The sequence below is a fragment of the Martes martes genome (assembly GCF_963455335.1).
Source record: "Martes martes genome assembly, chromosome: 5".
NCBI classification, from domain to species: Eukaryota; Metazoa; Chordata; class Mammalia; order Carnivora; family Mustelidae; genus Martes; species Martes martes.
Genome location: NC_137892.1, coordinates 11402051 through 11429820, shown reverse-complemented (window position 1 = coordinate 11429820; position 27770 = coordinate 11402051). Strand labels below are relative to the sequence as shown.

At 41.2% G+C, this 27770-nt stretch overlaps 1 protein-coding gene across 1 annotated transcript in view; it reads right to left on the bottom strand.

Moving 5' to 3' along the window:
- Window positions 1-18582, bottom strand: part of LOC308342668 (olfactory receptor 14A16-like) — a gene marked incomplete at both ends in the record, with an annotated part of 95594 nt that extends 77012 nt beyond the window's left edge. The window contains one exon of the mRNA XM_080803241.1: window positions 18181-18582. Within this exon, the coding sequence (XP_080659367.1) occupies window positions 18181-18582 (402 nt within the window). The remainder of the gene's footprint in view (window positions 1-18180) is intronic.
- Window positions 18583-27770: the final 9188 nt, after the last annotated feature.

Here is a 27770-nt window from a genome sequence, read left to right as displayed (position 1 = left end):
GCTGCTTAACTAACCAAGCCACCCAGGTGCCCCAAGATTTCTATTTTTTAATGGTTGCATAGTATTCTATCTTTATCCATTCTTCTGTTGCTGGACATCTAGGGTGTGTCCATAGTTTGGTTTTTGTGGACATTGCTGCTATAATCATTCAGGTACACGTGCCTCTTTGGATCATTACATTTCTTTTTTTTTTTTTTAAGATTTTATTTATTTGACAGAAGATATCACAAGTAGGCAGAGGCAGGCAGAGAGAGAGAGGGGAAATCAGGTTCCCCTGCTGAGCAGAGACCCTGATGTGGGGCTCAATCCCCAGACCCCAAGATCCTGACCTGAGCTGAAGGCAGAGACTTAACAAACTGAGCCACCCAGGCACCCCTACATTTCTTTCTTTATTGTAAATACCCAGTAGTGCAATTGCTGGGCCATAGGGTAGCTCTATTTCAACTTTTTGAAGAACCTCCATACAGTTTTACAGAGTGGCTGCACAAGCTTGCATTTCCACCAACATTGTAGGAGGGTTTCCCTTTCTCCACATCCTCACCCACACCTTTCATTTCCCAACTGGTTAATTTTAGCCCGTCTGACTGGTGGGAGGTGGTATCTCACTGTGGTTTTGAGTTATAGCTCCCTGATCCCGAGTAATGTTGAGTACTTTTTCATGTGTCAGTTGGCCATATGGATGGATGTCTTCTTTGTAGAAAGGTCTTTTCATGTTTTCTGCCCATTTCCTGATTGTTACTTTATTCTTTGGGTGTTTAGTTTGATAAGTTCTTTATAGATTTTGGATACTAGATGGGGAGACAAGATGGTGGAGAAGTAGGAGGCGCTGTTTCAACCGGTCCCCTAAAGTGAGCTGATTATCTACCAAAGAACTCTGATAACCTATGAAATCAGCCTGAGATTATAATTATGCACTTCTGGATCTCTACAGGGGCAGAAGATGCCAGTGAACAGGTAGAGCACAGTGGGAACATTGGACTGATATTGGAAGATAAACAAAAGTAGGAGGGAGCCACCAGAAGTGACCCATTGGAAAGTAATATCCCAATACGAGAGTGCCCTGTGATTGGGGACCAACATTAATTGGAGTCTGCTTGAAAGCAATCAAAATGAGCAAAAGATCTTAAGGGGAAATTGGTGGAATTGGGGGGAAATTTGTGGAAATGGGTGGTTAAAGACAGGTACTTAGGCCACGAACCCAGGACGGCCACTGCTGGCACTAAAATAGAGAGTGCAGCGAAGAAGCCAGGTCTTGGTCTCTGAGTCACTGGTGCACTTGAGAGCCTCTGGGTGGTGGCACCCATGAGAAAGTCTGGTGTGGACGCCAGCTGACACTCTCTAGAACCACAGCCTTTTGCTCTCTGCAAGCATGCTGCAAGACCAGGGTCTGAGTCGCGCTCCATACCCTCCTGAGAGAGGTTCGTGCAGGCACTAGCCAGTGCTCTCTAGGACCAGGAGATTCTGAACAGTCCCAGTCTGGGCCAGCATGAAAATCTCAGAGTGCTATCTCTGGTTTGGACTTGCCCAGAGAGCTGAGGCTAGTATTTCTCACGGTTTTGGGTACGAGAGAGTTCCTGTGACCCCAGAGACCACGACTGGGCACATGCTATGCAAGTGGCAGAGGGGGAATATATGTTCTCTGGTGCACCCAGAGGGGAACAGACTGAGGCTTCTTTCTGAGATGGAGGACTGGGTGCAGTTTGTTTTCTTCTAAACCTCCAAAGAACTACCAAGAGGCAACAAGGGGAGAAAAAACAAACAAACAAACAAACAAACAAAACCTCTAGAAAACAAAGGCCTGAAAAACAGGTTTACTCAGAGCCCAGCCCCTTAATAGGGATAGGAGGACTCAACACTAGCAAGACTAGTTGAAAAATCATGCGGCAGGCCCACCCCCTGAAAGTCAGCTAAAAAAACCACAAGAGGACAACCATCACTACTTCATAGATATGACTTTTATTTTTAATTTGTTCCTACTATTCTCATCCTTTTCATTTTTATATAACTTTTTAACATATTTACCATCACAATGAGATGTTCAGTACATCAAATTCCATAATAACCTTTTAACCTGAAAATTTTTGATACATATGCTTCTGTTTTGCTTTTGCTTTTCTATTTTTAATTTATTTAATTTTTTAAAAATATTCATATAGAGGGGAGACAAGATGGCGGGGAAGTAGGAGGAGGCGCTGTTTCAACCCATACCCTAAAGTGAGCTGATTACCTGCCAAAGAACTCTGATCACCCATGAAATCAGACTGAGATCAGAATTATACAAGTTTGGATCTCTATAGGGACAGAAGATGCCAGTGGGCAGGTAAAGCTGAGTGGGAATGTTGGACTGATATCGGAAGAGAAACAAAATGGGGAGGGAGCCACCAGTGGCGACCGATTGGAAAGTAATACCCCAATACAAGAGTGCCCTGCATCTGAGGACCAACATTAACTTGGAGTCTGGTTGAAAGCACTCAAAAAGAGCAAAGGATTGTGGGGTGGGGGGAAATTGTGGGAATCGGGGTGGTAGGGACAGGGGCTTAAGTCCCCAGACTCAGGACAGCCACCCCTGGCACTGAACTAGAGAGAGTGCTGTGGAGAAACCAGATCTTGTTCCTTGAGCCACCAGCGTGCCTGAGAATCCATGGGGTCCATCTCCTGTGAGGGGCTGGGAGCCTCGCCAGACTACAGAACGCTGCACCAGGCTATCAGAGCCTGAGACACGAGTGGCCCACACCCCCCGGGAGAGGTGCTCTCAAACCCGGAAAGACCAGGCACTCCCAGCCCGGACCAGTGGGAAAATCTCAGTGTGTGATTGGTGCCTGGAACCTCTTGGCAGTCTGGAGTTGCCCAGGCAGCCGCCGCTGCTGTGGTTTTGTGTAAAAGCAGGAGATCCTGTGTCCCCATGGACCGCGACTTGGAACCTGCTCTGCCAGCAGCCAAGGAGGAGCTTATGGGTTCTGCAGCGTCCACAGGGGAGCAGACTGAGGCTTCTCTCTGAGAGGCAGTTTGGGGTGCAGTTTGCTTTCCTCTAAACACCAAAAACCATCAAAAGCTGTCAAGGCGAGAGAAAACAAATGAACAAACATAAAAACCTTCAGAGAACAAAAGCCTGAAAAACCGGTTTCCTCAGAGCCCACCACTTTGAGGGGGCGGGAGGACTTAACTCAGGGAACATCACTGACTGAAAACCCAAGTGGCAGGCCCCTCCCCCAGAAAACAAGCCAGGAAAAAAAAAAGGGGAAAAAAAAAAGACAAGAGAACAACCACCACTACTTCATAGATACAACTTTTGTTTTTAACTCGTTCCCACTATTCTGGTTCATTTTTTTTTCTATATAGATAATTTTTTAACCTATTTACCATCACAGTGAGATGTCCAGTACATCAAATTCCATAATAACCTTTTAACCTGAACTTTTTGATACATATACCCATGTTTTTGTTTTGCTTTTCTATTTTTTAAATTTTTTTTTAATTTTAGTTTAGTTTAGTCTATTCTTTTTATATTTTAATTTTCTAATATTCATATAGAGTTAAACTTCAAGGAAATCCCCTTTCTCCAATCAATGCTACCCCTATAGGTAAACCAATGTTTAATCCCCCTTTATCTTAGGAAAGTTGAGTCCTTTAACAAAGATATCAAGATACATCCAGGAAGAATCAAAATAAGCTTCCTCTCACACACTGAGAATTTATAACCACTCTCCCAACTTTTTTTCCGCCAGTATTTCTGTGTATTTGTTTTTCTCCTGGTAGTATATATATCTTATACTTGGGGTTCTTTTTCAAGAGGTTCTTAATTTTTGCTTTTATATACATATATATATATTTTTTTCTTTTTTTCTCTTGGCATATATTTTCATCACTCTTTTTGTTTGTCTGTTTTTGTTTGTGTACTTCATAAATCTTATCTTGGGGCGCATTTGGGCTGAGCCTTCTCTTTTATCTTCCCTTTTTTTCCTGTCTCTCTCTCTCTTTTCTTTCTTTTTTTCTTTTCTTTTTTCCCTCCTTTGCATGGGGAATCCTGATTGCTCAGAAGCTTTCCAGGGTCCACCTTGACCGCACCATGGTCGATATATCCAGCTACGTCTGTTCAGCCATCTCTCACCAAAATGACTAGGAGCAGGAATGCCCAACAGAAGAAAAAAACAGAGACTGGGCCTTCTGCAACACAGCTAATGGCTATCAACATAGACAATATGTCAGAAAGGGAATTCAAGCTAACAATTATCCAGGCAATAGCTAGGTTGGAGAAAACCATGGATGACAAAATGGAATTGATTAGGGCAGAATTGAAAACCACCAGGGGTGATGTTCACAATGTTAGGACAGAACTGAAAGCCACCAGGGATGATGTTCAAAATGCTTTCAGTGAGTTCCAATCTAATCTAAATTCTCTAAAAGCTAGGGTAACTGAGACAGAAGATAGAATTGGTGATCTGGAGGACAAACACAGAGAGAGAAAGGATCAGGAAGAAGCCTGCAACAAACAGCTTAGAAGCCACGAAAACAGAATCAGGGAAATAAATGATGCCACGAAACGTTCCAATGTCAGAATTATTGGAATTCTGAAGGGGAGGAGAAAGAAAGAAGTCTAGAAGATATAGTGGAACAAGTTCTCCATGAAAATTTTCCCAATCTCACAAATGGAACCAGCGTTCACGTACTAGAGGCAGAACGGTTTCTCCCCAAGATTATAGATTCTCAAAAGTCCTCAAGACAACTGATAGTAAGAATGAAGAATTATAATTGTAGGTTGATCCTCTTGAAAGCCGCTAGGACAAAGATGCTCCTTACGTACAGAGGAAAGCCCATCAGAATAACGTCAGACCTGTCCACAGAGAACTGGCAAGCCAGAAAAGGCTGGCAAGATATATTGAGGGCACTAAATGAGAAGAACATGCAGCCAAGAATACTTTATAGAGCAAGACTGACATTCAAAATGGATAGAGAGATAAAGAGCTTCCAAGACCGGCAAGGCTTAAAAGACTATGCAACCACCAAGCCGACACTGCAGGAAATTTGAACGGGGGTTCTATAAATGAGGAAAAATCCTAAGAATATCATTGAAATATAGAGATATAAATAAAGAGATATAGAATATAGATATATGGAGATATATCGATATATATTGAGATATATAGAGACAATCTACAGATTGATATATATTGAGATATATAGAGACAATCTACAGAAAGAAAGACTTTAAAGGTAACACGATGTCAATAAAAATGTATCTATCAATAATCACTCTCAATGTGAAAGGCCTAAATGCGCCCATAAAATGACACAGGGTTGCAGACTGGATAAAACGACAGGACCCATCCTACAAGAGACCCATTTGGAACCTAAGGATACACCCAGACTGAAAGTGAGGGGACAGAAAAGCATCTTTCATGCCCACGGGCCTCACAAAAAGGCCGGGATAGCGATTCTCATATCAGATCAATTAGATTTTAAACTAAAGACTATAGACAGAGATACATAAGGACACTACATAATTCTTAAAGAGTTTATCCACCAAGATGATCTAACAATTGTAAATATCTATGCAGCCAATTACATAAGAAAACTATTAATCAAGATGAAGAGTCATGTAATGAATACATTAATAGTAGGAGATCTGAACATGGCTCTCTCAGTAATACACAGGTCATCCAAGCAGAAAATCAATAAAGAAACAAGAGCATTGAATGACACATTGGGACAGATGGACTTCATTCCACCCTAAAACAACAGAATACTCATTCTTCTCAAGTGCACATGGAACCTTCTCCAGAATAGACCACATACTGGGTCACAAATCAGGACTCAACCGATACCAAAGGACTGAGATTATTCCCTGCATATTCTCAGATCACAATACTTTGAATCTGGAGCTCAATCACAAGGAAAAGATCGGAAGGAACTCAAACACCTGGAAGCTAAAGACCACCTTGCTTAAGAATGCTTGGATCAACCAGGAGATCAAAGAAGAACTTCAACAATTCATGGAAACCAATGAGAATGAAGACACTTCGGTCCAAAACCTATGGGATACAGCAAAGGCGGTCCTAAGGGGGAAATCCATAGCCATCCACGCCTCCCTCAAAAAAATTGAAAAATCCAGAATACACCAGCTGTCTCTACACCTTAATGAACTGGAGAATCAACAACAAATCCAACTAACTCCACACGTAAGAAGGGAAATAATCAAGATTAGAGCAGAGATCAACGAGGTAGAAACCAGAGATACAGTAGAACGTATCAATGAAACTAGAAGCTGGTTTTTTGAAAGAATCAATAAGATTGATAAACCATTGGCCACACTAATCCAAAAGAAAGGAGAGGAAGCCCAAATTAATGAAATTATGAATGAAAAGGGAGAGATCACAACTAACACCAAGGAAGTAGAAACAATCATCAGAAGTTATTATCAACAGTTATATGCCAATAAGTTAAGCAACCTAGATGGAATGGATGCATTCCTGGAAAACAATAAACTCCCAAAATTGAACCAGGAAGAAACTGACAACCTGAATAGACCGATATCTAGTAACGAGATTGAAGCAGTGGTCAAAAGCCTCCCAAAATTCCCTGGGGAATTCTATCAAACTTTCAAAGAAGAAATAACACCTATTCTCCTGAAGCTGTTTCAAAAAATTGAAGCAGAAGGAAAACTTCCAGTCTTTTTATGAAGCCAGCATTACCCTGATCCCCAAACCAGGCAAAGACCCGACCAAAAAGGAGAATTTCAGACCAATATCCCTGATGAATATGGATGCTAAGATTCTCAACAAGATCCTAGCAAACAGGATCCAACAGCACATGAAAAAGATTATCCACCATGACCAGGTGGGTCCACATATGGACCCTCAACTCTATGATCAAATTCTCTTCGACAAAGGAGGAAAAAATATACAGTGGAAAAAGACAGTCTCTTCAATAAATGGTGCTGGGAATATTGGACAGCTTTGTGTAGAAGAATGAAACTCGATCATTCTCTTACACCATACACAAAGATAAACTCGAAATGGATAAAAGACCTCATCGTGAGGCAGGAATCCATCAGAATCCTAGAGGAGAATATAGGCAGTAAGTCTTTGATATCAGCCACAGCAACTTCTTTCAAACTACGTCTCCAAAGGCAAAGGAAACAAAAGTGAAAATAAATTTTTGTGACTTCACCAAGATCAAAAGCTTCTGCACAACAAAGCAAACAGTCAACAAAACAAAGAGGCAGCCCACAGAATGGGAGAAGATATTCGCAAATGACAGTACAGACAAAAGCCTGATATCCAGGATCTATAAGGAACTCCTGAATCTCAACACACACAAAGTAGATAATCATGTCAAAAAAAGGGCAGAAGACATGAACAGGCATTTCTCCAATGAAGACATATAAGTGGCTGACAGATACAGGAAAAAATGTTCATTATCACTAGCCATTGGGGAGATTCAAATCAAAACCACATTGAGATACCACCTTACACCAGTTAGAATGACCAAAGTTAACAATACAGTAATCGACAAGTGTTGGAGAGGATATGGAGAAAGGGGAATGCTCTTATACTGTTGGTGGGAATGCAAGTTGTACAACCGCTTTGGAAAACAGTGTGGAGATTATTTGAGAAATTAAAAATAAAGCTTCTCTATGACCCTGCAATGCACTATTGGATATACCCCCCAAAGATACAGATGGAGTGAAAAGAAGGGCCATCTGTACCCCAATGTTCATAACAGCGATGGCCACAGTCGCCAAACTATGGAAAGAACCAAGATGCCCTTCAACCGATGAATGGATAAGGAAGATGTGGTCCATATACACTATGGAGTATTATGCCTCCATCAGGAAGGATGAATACGCAACTTTTGTATCAACATGGACATGACTGAAAGAATTAGTGCTGAGTCAAATAAGTCAAGAAGAGAGAGTCTATTAACATATGGCTTCACTTATTTGTGGAGCATAAGAAATAACAGAGGATGTGGGGAGATGGAGAGGAGAAGGGAGTAGGGGGCATTGGAGGGAGAGACAAAGCATGAGAGACTATGGACTCTGAAAAACCATCTGAGGGTTTTCGAGGGGTGGGGCATGGGAAGTTTGGTGAGCCTGGTCTTGGGTATTATGGAGGGCACGTATTGCATGGAACACTGGATGTGGTACATAAACAATGAATTCTGGTACACTGAAAAGAAATTTAAAAAATAAATTAAAAAAAATATTTTGAATGTTAATGCTTTATCTCATATGTCATTTACAAATATCTTCTACTATCTCCCCAGCTGTATTTTGGTTTTGTTGAATCTCTCCTTTGCTATACGAAGCTTTTGATCTTGATTAAATCCCAATAGTTCATCTTTGCCTTTGCTTCCTTTATTTTGACGATGTTTCTAGGAAGAGGTTGCTGTGGCTGAGGTCAATGAGGTTGCTGCCATGTCCCAAGGATTTTAATGAATTCGTGTCTCACATTGAGGTCCTTCATCCATTTTGAGTCTGTTTTTGTGTGTGGTGTAAGGAAATGGCCCAGTTTCATTCTACTTCATGTGTCTTTCCAATTTCCCCAATACCATTTTTTGAAGAGACTTTTTTTCCCATTGGACAGTCTTTCTTCCATTGTTGAAGATTAGTTGACCATAGAGATAAGGGTGCATTCCTGTGAATACCATACTGTCTTGATGTTCACAGCTTTGTAATAGAGCTTGATATCTGGAATTGTGATGTCACCAGCTTTGGTTTTCTTTTTCAACATTTCTCGGGCTATTTGGGGCCTTTTCTGAATCTATATAAACTTTAGGATTATTTTTCCATTTCTTAGAAAAAAGTTGATGGTATTTTGATAGGGATTGCATTAAATGTGTAGATTGTTCTAGGTAGCATAGACATTTTCACACTACTTGTTCCTCCAATCCATGAGCATGGAACGTTTTTCCATTTCTTTTTGTCTTCTTCAATTTCTTTCATGAGTCTTCTATAGTTCTCTGAGTACAGATTCTTTGCCTCCCTGGTTAGATTTATTCCTAGGTATCTTATGTTTGGGATGCAATTGCAAATGGGATTGACTCCTTAATTTCTCTTTCTTCTGTCTTCCTGTTGGTGTATAGAAATGCAACTGATTTCTGAGCATGGATTTTATATCCTGACAGATTCTTTGCCTCCCTGGTTAGATTTATTCCTAGGTATCTTATGTTTGGGATGCAATTGCAAATGGGATTGACTCCTTAATTTCTCTTTCTTCTGTCTTCCTGTTGGTGTATAGAAATGCAACTGATTTCTGAGCATGGATTTTATATCCTGACACTTTAATTAATTCCTGTATGAGTTCTAGCAGTTTTGGAGCGGAGTCTCTTAGGTTGTCCACATAATGTCTCATATAATCTGCAAAGAATGAGAGTTTGACTTCTCCTTTACTGATTTGGATTGTTTAATTTCTTTTTGTTCTCTGATTGCCGAGGCTAGGACTTCTAGTACTATGTTGAATAGCAGTGGTGATAGTGAACATCCCTGCCATGTTTCTGACCTTAATGGAAAAGCTTTCAGTTTTTCCCCATTGAAAATTATATTTGCTGTGGGTTTTTCATAGATGGCTTTGGTGATATTGAGGTATGTACCCTCCCTGCCAACACCATGAATAATTTTGATCAAGAAAGGATGCTGTACTTTGTCAAAAATTTTTTTGGCACCTATTGAAAGTATTATATTGTTCCTGTTGTTTTTTTTTTATTAATGTATTGTATCACTTTGATAGATCTCCTGATGGTTGAATCAACATTGCAGCCCAGGAATAAATTCCACTTGGTTTTGGTGAGTAATTCTTTTAATGTACTATTGTATCCTATTGGCTGTATTTTGATGAGAATTTTTGCATCCATGTTCATCAGGGATATTACGCTATAATTCTTTTTGATGGGATCTTTGTCTGGCTTTGGAATCAAGGTAATGCTGACTTCATAAAATGAGTTTGGAAGTTTTCCTTCCATTTCTATTTTTTGGAACAGTTTTAGGAGAATAGATATTAATTCTACTTTAAATGTTTGGTAGAATTCCCCCGCAAGGCCATCTGGCTCTGGGCTCTTTGTTGGGAGATTTTCGATTACTGCTTCTTTTTTTTTTTTTTTTTGTTTTAACTGGTTATGGATCTCTTCAGGTTTTCTATTTCTTCCAGCTTCAATTTTGATGGTGTATACATCTCTAGGAATGTATCCCTTTCTTCCAGATCATCTAATTTGCTGGCATATAGTGGTTCATAATATATTCTTATAATTGTATTACTTTGGTGTTGGTTGTTATCTCTCCTCTTTCATTCACAATTTTATTAATTTGGTCCTTTCTCTTTTCTTTTTGATAAGTCTGGCCAGGGGTTTATCAATCTTATTAATTCTTTCAAAGAATGAACTCCTACTTTCAATGTTCTGTTCTACCGTTCTTTTGGTTTCTATTTCATTGATTTCTGTTCTGATCTTTATTATTTCTCTTCTCTTTCTGGGGTTTGGTTTTATTTTGGTCCTTTCTCCAACTCCTTTAGGTGTAGGGTTAGGTTGTACATTTGAGACATTTCTCGTTTCTTGAGAAATGCTTGTATTGCCGTATGCTTTCTTCTCTGGATGCCCTTTCCTGTGCCCCACAGATTTTGAACAGTTTCACTTTCATTTTCATAAGTTTCCTTGAATTTCTTCAATTCTTCTTTAATTTCCTGGTTGACTCATTCATTATGTAGTAGGATGCTCTTTACCCTCATGTATTTGAGTTTGTTCCACCTTTCCTCTTTAGATTGAGTTCTAATTTCAAATAATTGTGGTCTGAAAGTAAACAGGGAAGGATCCCAATCTTTTGGGACCAGTTGAGACCTGATTAGTGACCCAGAGTGTGATGTATTCTAGATAATGTTCCATGTGACCAGAGAAAAATGTATATTCTGTTGCCTTGGGAAAGAATGTTCTTAATATATCTATGATGACCATCTGGCTCATGGTGTCATTTATTTTTAAAATTATTTTAAGCTCTTTTTTTCAGTGTTCCAAGATTCATTTTTAATGCAGTACACCAAGTTCTCATTGCAGTATGATCCCACCTTAATTCCCATCACCAGGACCACCCAACCGCCCAGGCACCTCTCCTCCAAAACCCTCAGTTTATTTCTCAGAGTCCATAGTCTCTCATGGATCATCTCCTCCTCTGATTTCCCCCAACACACTTCTCTTTTTCCCCAAAGTCCTCTATGCTTTTCCTTATGCGACACAAGCAAGTAAAGCCATACAATAAATGACTCTCTCTGCTTGACATATTTCACTTAGCATAATCTCCTCCAGTCCCATACATGTTGATAAAAAAGTTGGGCATTCATTCTTTCTGATGGAGGCATAATATTCCATTTATATATAAACCATATCTTCTTTATTCAATTGATCTGTTGAAGGACATCTTGGATCTTTCCACAGTTTGGCGACTCTGACCATTGTTGCTATGAACATTGGGATAAAAATGGCCCTTCTTTTCACTCCATCTGTATCTTTGGGGGGGATATCCAATAGTGCAATTACAGGGTCATAGGGAAGTTCTATTTTTAATTTCTTTTTTAAAAATTTCATTTCAGTGTAACAGTATTCATTGTTTTTGCACCACACCCAGTGCTCCATGTAATATGTGCCCTCCCCAATACCGACTACCTGGTTCCTCCAACTGCCCACCCCCCGCCCCTTCAAAACACTCAGGTTGTTTTTCAGAGTCCATAGTCTCTCATGGTTCTCCTCCCCTTCCAATTTCCCTCAACTCCCTTCTCCTCTCCATCTCCCCATGTCCTCCATGGTATTTGTTATGCTCCACAAATAAGTGAAACCATATGATAATTGACTCTCTCTGCTTGACTTACTTCACTCAGCATCATCTTTTCCAGTCCCATCCATGTTGCTACAAAAGTTGGGTATTCATCCTTTCTGATGGAGGCATAATACTCCATAGTGTATATGGACCACATCTTCCTTATCCATTCGTCCGTTGAAGGGCATCTTGGTTCTTTCGACAGTTTGGCAACCGTGGCCATTGCTGCTATGAACATTGGGGTACAGATGGCCCTTCTTTTCACTCCATCTCTATCTTTGGGGTAAATACCCAGTAGTGCAATTGCAGGGTCATAGGGAAGCTCTATTTTTAATTTCTTGAGGAATCTCCACACTGTTCTCCAATGTGGCTGCACCAACTTACATTCCCACCAACAGTGTAAGAGGGTTCCTCTTTCTCCACATCCTCTCCAACACTTGTTGTTTGCTATCTTGTTAATTTTAGCCATTCTAACTGGTGTGAGATGGTATCTCAATGTGGCTTTGATTTGAGTCTCCCTGATGGCTAGTGATGATGAACATTTTTTCCTGTATCTGTCAGCCATTTGTATGTCTTCATTGGAGAAGTATCCGTTCATGTCTTCTGCCCATTTTTTGATGTGATTATCTCTTTTTTGACTGTTGAGTTTGAGGAGTTATTTATAGATCTTGTATATCAGCCCTTTCTCTGTACTGTCATTTGTGAATATCTTCACCTGTTCCGTGGGTTTCGTTTTGTTTTGTTGACTGTTTCCTTTGTTGTGCAGAAGCTTTTGATCTTGATGAAGTCCCAAAATTTCATTTTTGCTTGTTTCCTTTGCCTTTGGAAACATGTCTTGAAAGATGTTACTATTGCCAATGTCAAAGAGGTAATAGCCTATATTCTCTAGAATTTTGATAGACTCCTACCTTACGATGAGGTCTTTTATCCATTTTGAAGTTATATTTGTGTAAGGTGTAAGGGAATGGTCTTAAATATAGAAGAATTAATTCTTCTATATGTAACTGTCTAATTTTCCCAGCACAATTTATTGAAGACACTGTCTTTTTTCCACTGCATATTTCTTGTTGCTTAGCTGAAGATTATTTTACCATAGAGTTCTGAGTCTATACCTGAGCTCCCTACTCTGTTCCACTGGACTACAGGACTCTTTTTCTGCCATGCTGTCTTCATGACCACAGCTTTGTAGTAAAGCTTGAAATCAGGCAACATAATGCCACCAGTTTTGTTTTTCTTTTTCAACATTTCCTTAGCAATTCTTGGTCTCTTCTGATTCCACACAAATTTTAGGATTATTTGCTCCAGCTCTTTGGAAAATGCCGATGGAATTTTGATTGGAATGACATTGAAACCATAGATTGCTCTAGGCTATATAGGCATTTTAACCATGTTTATTTTTCTTATCCATGAGCATGGAATGGACTTCCATCATTTTGTGTCTTCTTCAATTTCTTTGATGAGTGTTCTGTAGCCCCTCGAGTACAGATCCTTTACCTCTTTTGTTAGGTTTATTTCCAAGTATGTTATAGTTCTTGGTGCTATAGTAAATGGAATCAATTCTCTAATTTCCCTTTCTATGTTTTCATTGTTAGTGTATAAGAAAACAACTGATTCCTGTACATTGACTTTGTATCCTGCCACATTACTGAAATTGCCATATGAGTTCTAGTAGTTTGGAGGTGGAGTCCCTTGGGTTTTCCATATAAAGTATCATGTCATCTGTGAAGAGAGAGAGTTTGACTTCTTCCTCGCCAGTTTGGACACCTTTTATTTCTCTTTGTTGTCTGATTGCTTTTGCTAGGACTTCTAATACTATGTTGAACAACAGTGGTAAGAGTGGGCATCCTTGTCGTGTTCCTGATCTCAACGGGAAGGTTGTCAGCTTTTTACCACTGAGGATGATATTTGCTGTGGGTTTTTCATAGATAGATTTTATGAAGTTGAAGAATGTTCCCTCTATCCCTATACTTTGAAGTGTTTTAATCAGGATGGATGCTGGATTTTGACAGATGCTTTATCTGCATCAATTGAGAGGACCATGTGGTTCTTCTCTCTTCTCTGATTGATTTGTTCTATCACATTGATTGATTTGCAAATGTTGAACCATCTTTGGAACCCAGGGATGAATCCCACCTGGTCATGGTGGATAATCTTTTTCATGTGTTATCGGATCCTATTAGCTAGGGTCTTGTTGAGAATCTTAACATCTGTATTCATCAGGGATATTGGTCTGAAATTCTCCTTTTTGTTAGGGTCTTTGCCTGGTTTGGGGATCAGGATAATGCTGGCTTCATAAAAAGACTCTGGAAGTTTTCCTTCTGCTTCAATTTTTTGAAACAGCTTCAGGAGAATAGGTGTTATTTCTTCTTTGAAAGTTTGGTAGAATTCCCCAGGGAATCCATCAAGTCCTGGGCTCTTCTTTTGGGGGAGGTTTTTGACCACTTCTTCAATCTCATTACTAGATATTGGTCTTTTCAGGTTGTTCATTTATTCTTGGTTCAATTTTGGAAGTTTATAGTTTTCCAGGAATGCATGCATTTCATCTAGGTTGCTTAACTTATTGGCATATAACTGTCAATAACAAATTCTGATTATTGTCTCTATTTCCTTGGTGTTAGTTGCGATGTCTCCCTTTTCATTCACCATTTTATTAATATGGGTCTTCTCTCTTTTCTTTTGGATTAGTTTGGCCAGTTGTTTATCAATCTTATTGATTCTTTCAAAAAACAGCTTCTAGTTTCATTGATGTGTTCTACTGTATCTCTAGTTTCTATCGCCTTGATCTCTGCTCTAATCTTGATTGTTTCCCTTCTGTGTGTGAAGTTGGCTTAATTTGTTGTTCATACTCCAGTACTTTTATTAAATTTTTAAAAAAGATTTCATTTATTTATTTGACAGAGACCACAAGTAGGCAGAGACAGGCAGAGAGGGAGGAGGAAGCAGGCTCCCCGCTGAGCAGAGAGCCTGATGTGGGGCTCGATCCAGGATCCCGGGATCATGACCTGAGCAGAAGGCAGAGGCTTTAACCCATTGAGCCACCCAGGCGCCCCCATTCTTCAGTTCTTTAAGGTGTAGAGACAGCTGGTTTATTCTGGATTTTTCAATTTTTTTGAGGAAGGCATGGATGGTTGTATATTTCCCCCTTAGGACCGCCTTTGCTGTATCCCATAGGTTTTGGACTGAAATGTCTTCATTCTCATTGGTTTCCATAAATTGTTTAAGTTATTCTTTGATCTCCTTGTTGATCCATGCATCCTTAAGCAAGGTGGTCTTTGGTTTCCAAGTGTTTGAGTTCCTTCTAAATTTTCCTGTTCGTTGAGCTCCAGTGTCAAAGCATCTTGATCTGAGAATATGCAGGGACTAATCTCAATCTTTTGCTCTCAGTTGAGCCCTGATTTGTGACCCAGTATGTGGTCTATTCTTAAGAAGGTTCCATGTGAACTCCAGAAGAATGAGTATTCTGTTGTTTCAGGGTGGAATGTTCTGTATATATCTATGAGATCCATCTGGTCCAATGTGTCATTCAATGCTCTTGTTTCTTTATTGATTTTCTGCTTCGATGATATGTCTATTACTGAGAGAGACGTGTTAAGATCTCCTACTATTAATGTATTCATATCAATATGACTCTTCATCTTGATTAACAGTTTTGTTATGTAATTGGCTGCTCCCATATTGGGGACATAAATATTTACAATTGGAAATTTTTCATGGAGAATTTGTTCAACTATATCTTCTAGGCTTCTTTCTTTCTCCTCCCCCACAGGGATTTCAATAGTTCTGATGTGGGAACATTTCACGGCATCATTTATTTCCCCAATTCTGTTTTTGTGGTATAAGCTGTTTGTTCCAGACTTCCTCCTGGTTTTTTTTCTCTATCTCTTTGTCCTCTAGATCACTAATTCTATCTTCTGCCTCAGGTACCCTAGCTGTTAGAGAATTTAGATTAGATTTGATCTCATTGAGATCATCGTTAACATCATCCCTGGTGACTTTCACTTCTGCCCTAATCAATTCCATTTTGTCATCCATGGCTTTCTCTAACCTAGCTATTGCCTGGTTAATTGTTAGCCTGAAGTCCCTTTCTGACATACTGTCTATGCCCATGTCCAATAGCTCTGATGCAGAAGACCCAGTCTCTGAGTTTTTCTTCTGTTGGGCATTCCTCCTCCTAGACATTTTGGTGAGAGATGGCTGAATGGATGTGTAGCTGAATTTATCGACCATGGTGCAGGCAAGGTGCACCCTGGAATGCTTCTGAGCTACCAAGAGTCCCCACCCAAAGGAAAGAAAAAAGAATAAAAAGGGAGGGAGAGACAGGAAAAAAAAAAAAAGATAAAATAAAAGAGAAGGTCCAACCCAAATGGGCCCCAAGGTAAGATTTATGAAATATACAAAGAAAAACAGAAAAACAAAACACCGACAATAGTTGACGACAGGAGAAAAATAAATAATTAAATACAAACAAAAAAAGAAGCTCGTCAAATAGAACCACAAGTATAAGATTCACATACTACCAGGAGAAAAACAAATACACAGAAACACTGGCAGAAGAAAAAGATGGGAATGTGGTTATAAATTCTCAGTGTGGGTGAGGAAGTTTATTTTGTTTCTTCCTGGATGTATCTTGATATCTTTGTTAAAGGACTCAACTTTCCTAAGGCAAAGGGGGATTAAAAACTGGTTTACCTATAGGGGTAGCATTGATTAGGGAAAGGGGATTACCTTGTAGCTTATCTCTATGCTACTATTTAAAAAAAAAAAAAAGAATAAACTAAAATAACTAAAATTAAAAAAATAGAAAAGCAAAAGAAAAACACAGGTATATGTATCAAAAAGTTCAGGTTAAAAGTTTATTATGCAATTTGATGTACTGGACATCTCACTGTGATGGTAAATAGGTTAAAATATTAAATATATATAAAAAATGAAAAGAACCAGAATAGTGGGAATGAATTAAAAATAAAGGTTGTATCTATGAAGTAGTGGTGCTATTTCTCTTGTGTTTTTTTTTTTTTTTTTTTTTTTTTGTTGGCTTTCTGGGGGTGGGGCCTGCTGCTTGGGTTTTCAGGGAGTCTTATTGTTAAGTCCTCCTTCTCCCATCAGGGGGTGGGCTCTGATGAAACTGGTTTTTCAGGCTTTTCTTCTCTAGAGTTTTTTTTTTTTTTTCCTTTGTTTGTTCTCTCTCCCCTTGGTGGCTTTGGATGGTTTTTGGAGGTTTAGAGGAAAGCAGCCTGCACCCACCCCTCCCTCTCAGAGAGAAACCTCAGTCTGTTCCCATCTGGGTGCTCCAGAGTACATAAATTCCCCCTCTGCCTCTGGCAGAGCACATCCTCAGTCAAGGTCTCTGGGGTCACAGGAACTCCCCCTTGTACCCAAAACCACGAGAAATATTAGCCATGGCTGTCTGGGCAGTTCCAGACTGCCAGAGAGGTCCCAAGCAGCGATAGTGCACTGAGATTTTCCCACTGGCCCAGCCTGGGTGTGCTCAGACTCTCTGGGTCCAGGTCTGAGAGAGTGCTGCTGGAGCCTCCACACACTTTTCTCAAGGGAGGGTGTGGGGCGTGATTCAGACTCTGGTAGCATGGTGCACACATGGAGAGTGAAAAAGGCTTTGGTTCTGCCAGCTGGCGAGACTCCCTCACCCTCATGGGCACCACCACCCAGGCACTCTCAGGCATGCTGGTGGCTCAAGGACCAAGACCTGGCTTCTTTGCTGCACTCTCTCTGGCTCAACACCAGTGGTGGCTGTCCTGTGTCCAGTGGACTTAAGCCCCTGTCCCTAACCGCCAGATTCCCACAATTTCTCCCCATGATCCTTTGCTTTTTTTTAAGTGCTTTCAACTAGACTCCAAGTGTAAGGACCTATTTTATTTTATTTTTTTTAGCCAGAGGCTTCCATTGAAGTTAAACAATAACTTTGTTGTTTAACCCTTAAACTGTCCCTGCTCTCCTTCCCCCAGGGGACTTAAAAACAAGTCCCAGAAACCAGTTCCAGGTAACAAAGCCCAGGTACAAGGGTGGGTCAGGCCAGGTGGAGACACCTGATCAGTGGGGGGCGCATACTGTCTCCTAGCTACCAAGGTGATGGGCTAGTTTCCATGGCTACTGTGGGGTGAATTGTAATTCAATTAGCCATCTGTGTGTGGCCAGGCCCAACCACATGGCCTTTGTTCTATAAAAGTTAGTCTGGAAAGCAGGGAGGGGTTGACCTCTCTGTAGGGGCGTCCCCACCAGTCAGTTTGAAGGTCGGTCTGATTCTTGATGCTTGGCATGAAATAAAGCTTTGCTTGACCTTCGCTTTGTATCAGTCTTGCTCCTTTAATCACGGACCCATTATTGGGGTACCCATTTTTGGGGGGACCTAACATATGGGGGCTCACCCAGATTAAATGACGAGAACTGAGCCAGCATCGGAATTTCTGGGTCTGAATCTGTCTGGTTGCGGAGCTCCAGGTATGGCCCACCGGGGTGAAGCTGGACACAGCCATGCTCCCCAGGGCTGGAGTGGATGCGGGGACGCCCCATCCCTCTTCTGGTAGATTGTCTACGGGTCCAAGCCCCCCTAGGCGGTCATCTGGGTCTGCGTCTGTAGGGGGCCAGGTAACCCCCGTCTGTAGGGGGCCTGGTCCCCCCGCCAGCGGCAGCCTCTGGGTGAAGACCGCTGGGTCTGGTTCTGGTCTGTGGCTCATCCCGGTGAGCGTCTGTAGGGGGAACCGGGAAACCCCCACCAGCGGCAGCCTCTGGGTGAGGGCCGCTGGGTCTGGTTCTGGTCTGTGGCTCATTCTGGCGAGCGTCTGTGGCTCATCCTGGCGAGCATCTGTAGGGGGCCGGGTAACCCCCCACCCATGGCAGGCTCTGGGTAAGGGCTGCTGGGTTTGCGGTTGTCTTTGTCTTGTCTTTTTGTTGTCTGTTACATTTGTTGTGTTTGAAGGAATGGGGCAAGCAGAGTAAGGGGACTCTGACTTTCGTCTCTCCATTCCTCCTAATAGATGTGGGGCTTCTTCCTCACTCATTTCGTGTGTTTAGGGCTATAACTGGAGCCAACTGGGGTTAATCTAACTGGAGACAGTGACTTTAAGGAATATTCCCAAGCAGCTGCCGAAACAAACTTTGTTTCAGGGACATTCCTTGCCTTCTCTGGCAGGATGTGGACTGCCTAGCCCCTCCCCCCTTGCTGGCGGGAAAGCATGGCGTCTGCTCCTGTCCTGGAGCTGATGAGCCTTGAAACTGGGAACCCTTGCTTTGCCTTCTGGTGGCCCTTTGTTCTGTTCTTCACTGTCGGGAAATGAGAAGAGCGCCCCCTTGGCCTAACACCCCCCACTCTGGATCTTCCCACCTGGTCTCAGATAAAACACTCAAAATGGAGTGGGCCCAGGTGGAATGTAAATCAGTATTTGAACTAAGTTAAAGTTTGCCGGGTTAATTAGAATGAACTTGTCTTTTGAGTTATCAGTAGTAAATGGGAGACTTCAGACCTTTACTTAAAGTCAAATAAGCTCATGTTATTTGTTAAAACCTGTGTTAAATCTGTTAGCAAAGAGATGACTAAACTGATGGTTAATTGTCTGTCTCGAAGTTTTAATGGGTAATTGTTAAAGTAGCTTTCAAAGTCTTTACTAACCTGAGACTTTAAATCAAATGGGATTAAATGCTAAAGCGCTGGTTGCTGGAACTAGGTTTGTGCTTTTAAAATCAGTTGGTAAACGTATTTTGTGCTTAACTGATAATTTTGCCATCTAAAGAATTCTGTTGTAACAGCTCACAATTGGTTTATATTTAATCTTCAGTAGAGGTTGAGGTATTTCTAAGAATGCAAAATTCTGTTCAGTGTAATTAAGAGTGATGGGAATGAAAAAAGCAACTGTTTGTAAAAAGTAGGAGGTATGTAGAAGAGAAAAGACCTGATGCCTGATCCTGTTTAAATAAGAAAGAGAGAAAAACAGCCCCGAGGCCACTGTCAGAGCTAGATCCATTCATGAAGAATTTTAGGGGAGACTGATTGCCTCCCATTAGCCAGGGATACCCAAAGGGGAGGTATCCAACCTGTTTGAATGTGAAGAGTGCCTGACTGTGTGAATGTGTCTGTTATGGCTCCACCGCTTCAGCTATGGAGTCTGAGTGGGCTGCACCCTGAGTCTCGCGGGGCGTCATATGGCATAACGGTCATCTACTCCACGGAGTAGCCTGGTCCAGGGTTTATACGGACAGACCTTAGCAAAGATGCTCCTAAGTTCCCACGAGGGACGCGAGCAGGACAGCATCTGAAAGATCCCCCTCCCTTTGTCTGCGACATCATTCACGATGGGAGGAAAACCCAGAAAACTCATCTTAAGACTGCACGCTTAAAAATAAAAGGGAAAGACACTGGTATAGAAAAGCTGGTTTTCTCTCTGTTTAAAAAGGGCAAAGTTTTCTTCAGTTAATTGAAATGTAAATGGTTTTCTCTTTGCCTGCCCAGAGTTGTAAATGAGATCTCTTTGGCTCATAAGGCTTTCTTGATATGCTAAGTTACACAGGGAGTACTGCTAAACCAATGATAAACCTTGGGTTGCATTTGGGTTACATTTTGTAACTACTCTAGAGATCCTATACATTTCCTAGAGTTTCATGTTTGATAAGGGTCATCACTTGATATTTAACTATATCTATTCTGAGTTTTTGTCACTTGTAATTGTTTTAATTCTCTTGTAAGATGAATTCTGCCCTAAAGGAAATTCATATGGGAAGGCTTTCAGGACAAATACAGGTCTTTGATATGTTAAAATCCTGGGAACTGAAATGGATAAAGATTTACAGAAGTAAGGGCTACATTCAGACTAAACCAGAATTAGTAACATGGGACTAGATAAACTGAAAGGTTGTAATGTTGTGTCTCTCAATGTTTTAAACGTTACTGGTTCTGTAATGTTTGTTCCTTTAGACTAGGGAAACTTTTTCTTAAGTTAACTGTAACTTATAGAGATGTAAACGTACTCATTTGTAAACGAATCAAGGCATTCAACTTTTCTCTCTGAACACTCTTTCTTCCTTGGCAATCAGTCATTTGCATAAGTTCAATAAGAATCTGTTCTCCTTGCAACAGGACAGCATTAGAAACTGGTTATTTTACCAAGGCTTTGACTGGAATGTCATATTTGAAAAGCCTCCGATATGACCAGACAGTTTAAAGGAACTAAGGTTGACTTCATGAAACTTGGAGCCGTAAAGCCCTTTGGAACTGTTGGCCTGATACCTTGCTTACAGAGTTCCCAGCAGCCTTACCTGGTGAGTAAAGAATGTTACCCCCTGGCAGGGGCAGGACCTCAGGAACAATTTGCCCAAGTCCACAGGTATTGCAGGCATGTCTGATGGCAAGTACGTGGCTTGGCTTCTGGCCCGGAGAGGCTACTAAAAGTTCAACCTAGAGATTCCTTATAAGAAGTTCCAGCAAAGCATATTCTAAAAGATCTATATGATCACTCACTGCTCTTGCTGAGCTTATGTAAATTATTAGGCCAAGTTTGTTAAAACTGGACTTGTTTTTCAAATGACTTAGTCCTGATTTGGCTATCTCTGGAGATGAGGGTTATTTTAGGGAGAAAAATTGTGTTTTAATAACATGCCTTTATAGGTGTTAAATTCTAAATTAGATTGTTATTAAATGTTTATTTACTTAAGCTAGACAGCTGAAGTAAACTTCAGAGAAGTTGCACGATAACTCATGTAAATGATCTTGCCTTTGCCAGTCAGTCAGCCTTAGACAAACAGCCTTACTGAGTGCCCCAGTGTCGGCCATCCCAGATGTTACCAAGTCCTTCCACTTGTATGTAGATGCAAAGGCAGGGGTGACTGAAAGAGTTTTGACTCAGATTCTGAGGCCTTGGCAAAGGCCAATAACCTATCTTAGCAAGAAACTAGGTCTAGTAGCGGCTGGGTTCCCCCTTGCCTCCACAGAATTGCTGTCACGGCCCTCCTGGTCAAGGATGCAGGTATATTTACAGAAATGGACTAAATTAGACTATAAAGGGGATTGGGCTAAGACTAGAACAGGAAAGTTAATTCTTCCTCGAAAACTAAGAAGAAAATTAGTAAGCCAAATACTTCAGGGCACTCATTTGGAGACACGCAAGCCTAAAGAACTTATGGACAAGCAGTTCCAGGTTTCTAAATTAGGGCGTATGACTCAAAATATGGTTAATAAAGGTACTCAATGTCAGATGGTAAATGTGGGAAGAACTAAAATGGGAAGAGGGAAAAGAGATAGAAGTTTGGGTTACCTCTTGCGATCGGGTCAGACAATGACCCTGCATTTGTGAGTTCAGTCTCACAGGTGTTGGCCAAAGCCATTGGCACTAATTAGAAACTACATTGTGCCTATGGGCCCCGGAGCTCAGGGCAAATAGAGAAAATAAATCGGACTCTTAAAGATACCTCGACAAAGTTAATTCTGGAGACTGGCAGTGGGTGTAATGAGGGAGCAGGAGGCTGGCTGAGGACAAAGCAAAAGCTGGCATCTTGCACCCCCTCTCCATCCGCTCCCCTCGGTGATGTGTGTGGCATTCCTCAGGTACCCCTGACTGCCAAAACAAATAGTTAACTCACAATCCTGCAAGACAGGAGTCTCCCTTGGTTTACAAATGTCCTAGAGATCTATAAACAAAGAAGTTACATTATCAATAGCACAAATTCCAGAGGCAAATGACTCAGTTCTTCAAGCCTTAATGTCACCCTCCCCTCCACAAACAAAACTGAAGGAGGCTGGGGTAGAAGGAAGTTAAGTTTCTTCTATACCTAAATCTCACTAACAAAGATGCTTGATAGCAGGATTATGACATTCCACCAGGAATCTCCCAACCATCTTGATGTTAATGGCTTGCCAAAAGACAACATTGGATCAAGTCTCTGGTATCCCTGTGCCTTGGAGGCCTCCTTTAGCATATGAAAGCTCCGTTGAAACCTCCCTTTCTCTCACCTTCCCCCAACCGCAGGGTACATAACCTGCCATCCCTCACAACCCGGGGCAGCAGCTCTTCCTGCCCACGGGTCCTGTCCCCGTGCTTTAATAAACCACCATTTTGCACCAAAGATGTCTCAAGAATTCTTTCTTGGTCATCGGCTCCGGACCTCAGCCCACCGAACCTCACCCAGGTTCTAGAACTTCATCAGGTGGGTAGATCTCCTTCCCTGCGCCCTCCTCAGGGCGTGATGTACACCCTACTTAAATAAGGTGACCCCACTTGAAATAATGTTCGGGAGACACCCCCCCCCGCCGGCCGCCCTTGATTACAAGAGGTTACTATAGCAGAAATGACTGATCAGTCTGTACTCCAGTCACTGCAGGCATTATGGTCTGTCTTAAAAAGAGCCCATGCAGGGATACGGACTGCCCACACTGGGACAGAGGCAGAGATGAAGCCACATCCTTACCAACCCAGGGACTTGGTTTAAATATGCCGCCACCAAGTGGAAAACCTGGAACCTTGCTGGAAGGGACCATTTACTGTCATCCTGACCACCCCCACGGCAATAAAAATAAAAGGTATCAGGGCCTGGATTTTCGCAGGTCACATCAGACGAGCCAAGGATGAGGATGCCCCCCAGAGATGGATGCCGCTGCTGATGGACCCTGCTGATGGACCCCCCTGATGGACACCAACGATTGTGGACTAAAGCTAAGACTTGTAAACAATGAGTTCATTGAGTTCATTGTTGCTCCTATTGTTAAATTATAGGTGGGAAATATAGACAATTAGGGCTTGACATACTATTTCTAAAAAGGGGGGGCTTAATATATTGTTTCTGGGTAAATCACACTGGAGTCATTAAAACAGTCTAGCAGCCCTCAAAAGGGGGTATAAAACTGGCTGAAGAGTCAAAGATTTGACTAATCTCCAAAGAAAAGGGGGAATGTAAGGACCTATTTTATATTTTTATTTTAGCCAGAGGCTTCCATTGAAGTTAAACAATAACTTTGTTGTTTAACCCTTAAACTGTCCCTGCTCTCCTTCCCCCAGGGGACTTAAAAACAAGTCCCAGAAACCAGTTCCAGGTAACAAAGCCCAGGTACAAGGGTGGGTCAGGCCAGGTGGAGACACCTGATCAGTGGGGGTGCATACTGTCTCCTAGCTACCAAGGTGATGGGCTAGTTTCCATGGCTACTGTGGGGTGAATTGTAATTCAGTTAGCCACCTGTGTGTGGCCAGGCCCAACCACATGGCCTTTGCTCTATAAAAGTTAGTCTGGAAAGCAGGGAGGGGTCGACCTCTCTGTAGGGGCATCCCCGACTGGTCAGTTTGATGGTCAGTCTGATTCTTGATGCTTGGCATGAAATAAAGCTTTGCTTGACCTTCGCTTTGTATCAGTCTTGCTCCTTTAATCACGGACCCATTATTGGGGTACCCATTTTTGGGGGAACCTAACACAAGTTAATGCTGGTCCCCAATCACAGGGCACTCTCGTATTGCGGTATTACTTTCCAGTGGGTCACTTCTGGTGGCTCCCTCCCCCTTTCGTTTATCTCCCAATATCAGTCCTATGTTCCCATTCCACTTTACCTGCCCACTGGTGTCTTCTGCCTCCACAGAGATCCAGAAGTATATAATTCTAATCTCAGGCTGATTTCGTGGGTGATCAGAATTCTTTGGTAGATAATCAGCTCACTTTAGGGTACAGGTTGAAATGGTGCCTCCTCCTAGTTTCCCGCTCTCTTGTCTCCCCACTCCAGCCATATTTTTTTAAATGATTACAAACAGCTTGAATAATAATCATTCTAACATTATTAGTTACAGATATGATAATTGGAGCAGATCATTCAAGGATAATGAGAATAAAGAATATATCACCAAAATTCATACATTTATGCTCAGGGGAGTATGAAATTTTAATATCTTAAACCATCATTCACACAGTAAGAATTCTGTTTTCTTAATTGAAGAATAATTGACTTGATATATTGTATTATCTTCAGATGTAAAACAGTGATTCAATATTTATATTTTTTATGAAATCATCAGCAAAATATGTCTAGTTATTTTCTATCACCATATAAATACAATGTTGATACAGTGCTATAGATTATATTCTCAATGCTATGCATTACCTGTACATGTCTTATTTATTTTGTAACTTGAAGATTGTACTTTTTAATCCCTTTACTGATTTCATATATTCCCAAACCACATAGCCGCTAACAACCATCAGTTTGTTCTCTGTATCTATAACGAGTTACAGTTTTATTTCATTTGTTTCTTTAGATTTTAGGCTTTACATGTAAGTATGGTATTGGATTTTTTCATAAGGTATTTGGCTTTTTTTCACCTGACTTATCTCACTTCAGATAAATATCTAGTACTGGAATGACTGGATAACATAGTAGTTCTATTTTTATTTATTTATTTTTTTGAGAACCTTGCAAACTCTTTTCAGTAATAGTTGTCCAATATATATTCCCCCCCAACAGTTCACAGTGCTCCCTTAGCACATCTATGGCAACATTTGTTATACCCTGTCTTTTTGATAATAATCATGATGATCACCATGAGGTGATACTTTATTATGTCATCGATATGTATTTCCCTAATGATTAGTGATATCTAACATCTTTTCCTGTGAGTGTTGTCCATCTGTATGCCTTTTTTTTTGAAATGTATAGTCTGGTTCTGCCCATTTTTTAATTGGGTTGTTTGAATTTTTGATACAGAATTGAGTGGGTTGCCTAATCCCTTATCAGATATATCATATGCAGATATCTATTCCCATTCAGTATGTTGCATTTTCATTTTGATAATGGTTTTCTTTGCAGTACAAAATCTTTTTAGTTTGAAGCAGGCCTATTAGTTTATTTTTGCTTTTCTCGTCATTGTCCGATTTAACAGATTCAAGTAAATATTATTGACTGATGTCAAAGAACTTATTGCCTATGCCGCTTCTAAGAGTTTTATGGTTTAGATATTACATTTAATTAAATTTTGTTCTTTTGCTAGTATCTGTTTTGTTTTCTCAATACCATGTATTGAAATAACATTTTTTCCATTGTATTTTCTTGTTCTTTTGTCATAGAATAATTCACTATATAAGTGTGGAGTTGTTTATAGGCTTTCTTTCTACTGTACTGATCTATTTATGTGTCTACTTTTGTGCCAGTAAACCACTGTTTTGATTACTATAGCTATTTGTTATATTATGAAATCCAGAAGAATGATACTTCCAGCTTTTACTTTCTTGTCAAGACTGCCTGCTTCTGAGCTAAGATGGCAGCATTATAAGAGGATACTAGGCTCTTCTCATTCCTGAAACACAATAGATAACAACCAAATTATTCTGGATTCCTGGTAAATCAACCGGAGGAAGAGATAACTCCACAATTAGAGGGACAGAAGAGGCTGCAATCGGGTAGGTAGGAAGTGCAGAGACATGGTTTGCAGAAGAAATAAATCACAGGTCCTCTGGAGGGATGGGAGCCTCCTTGCAGAGAAAGGTGAGAGAGAGAGGAACACACCATGGAAGACACAAGGAGGACACTTCCCCAAAGCCATTGTCTGGAGAGAAATAGCCTGACTTTTGTGTTTTCATTTTGTTTTGTTATGTTTTTGTTTGTTTGTTTGTTTTTGTTTTCAAACAGCAGGCTTAAAGACTGGAATTTTAAAAGTTAACAGGTCCCACTGGGTTAGAGCCTTGAGGGCATTGCCTTAGTCCTGGCAATAAGACAGGAAAATACCCTGAGGGCAGACAGCTTGATGAGAGGAATGCCCTGGGTACTCAGGGTGGGGATTGTTTGCTCTTATTGGAGCACTTCAAAGATTTATTTATTTGACAGACAGAGATCACAAGTAAGCAGAGGGGCAGGCAGAGAGAGTGGGGGAAGCAGGCTCCCCACTGAGCAGGGAGCCCGATGCAGGGCTAGATCCCAGAACCCTGGGATCATGACTAGAGATAAGGCAGAGTCTTTAACTCACTGATCCACCCAGGCGCCCCTATTGGAGTCCTTCAGTGAGTGTTAGTATTCATAGAATTTCCTCTACAGGGACAAAATACCCAGTAAATCCAGTGGGGACAGTTTCCCTCATTCATCCTTCAGAAATGGCACAGAGCCCTCTGCCAAGTGGATCCCGGCACTGACATTGACTGCCTAGTCTGCTTCCTCCAAGCCTTGCAGCCCTGCATTCAGCTGCAATGATCCTTCTCAGTGACACCTGCATCAGGCCTGCAGAGGTAAGAACCTCCCCCAGAAGACAAGTGCAGGACCCTGCCCACACCATGTCTCTAAAACCTGGAGTTTATTTATTGATTGATTCATTTTATTTTTTGAAGTTTTTATTTATTTATGTAATAGAACGAGAGACAACATGAAACAGAGAGAGCACAAGCAGGGGTTGGGGGGAGGAGCAGGAGAAGAAGAAGCAGACTCCCCTCTTAACAGGGAGTCAGATGCAGGGCTCAGTCCCTAGGATCACAACCTGGGTCAAAGGCAGATGCTTAACCAACTAAGGCACCCAGGTTCCATAAAGCCTAGAGTCTTAAAAGTCTGCAGACTTGGCTGGGATAGAGCCCAGAGAGCACAGAAATCCTCCTGGAGAGAAGGCAGGCAAACAACCCAGAGGCAGAGAGCATGAAAATGAGGATCTGGGAAACACCTGGGCCACAGAGGCAAGATTTATCACAGTACAGGGAGTGCTTCCCTGAGAACAGTGCGCTTGGAGACCTCTCTCTGGAGACAAAGGAGTTGGCTGGTACCATTTTGCTTCAAATGGAAGTGTGAGCTTCTCTGAGTTAGAAGTAAACTAACTCACCATGCTTCTTCTTGACTGAACCTAAAAAAATAAGACAAAACAAAAAACAGACAACAATGAATTTATTAGTAAGACTCATCTAGGGTTTGGTTGCACTGTCTTTTGGCTCACAGGAGGATCCTCTGTTAATCCAATTTGACAGAGTCAGGTTATCAGGTGGCTCCCTTCTGTTATTTGAAGATACAATTAATATATATGAAGAT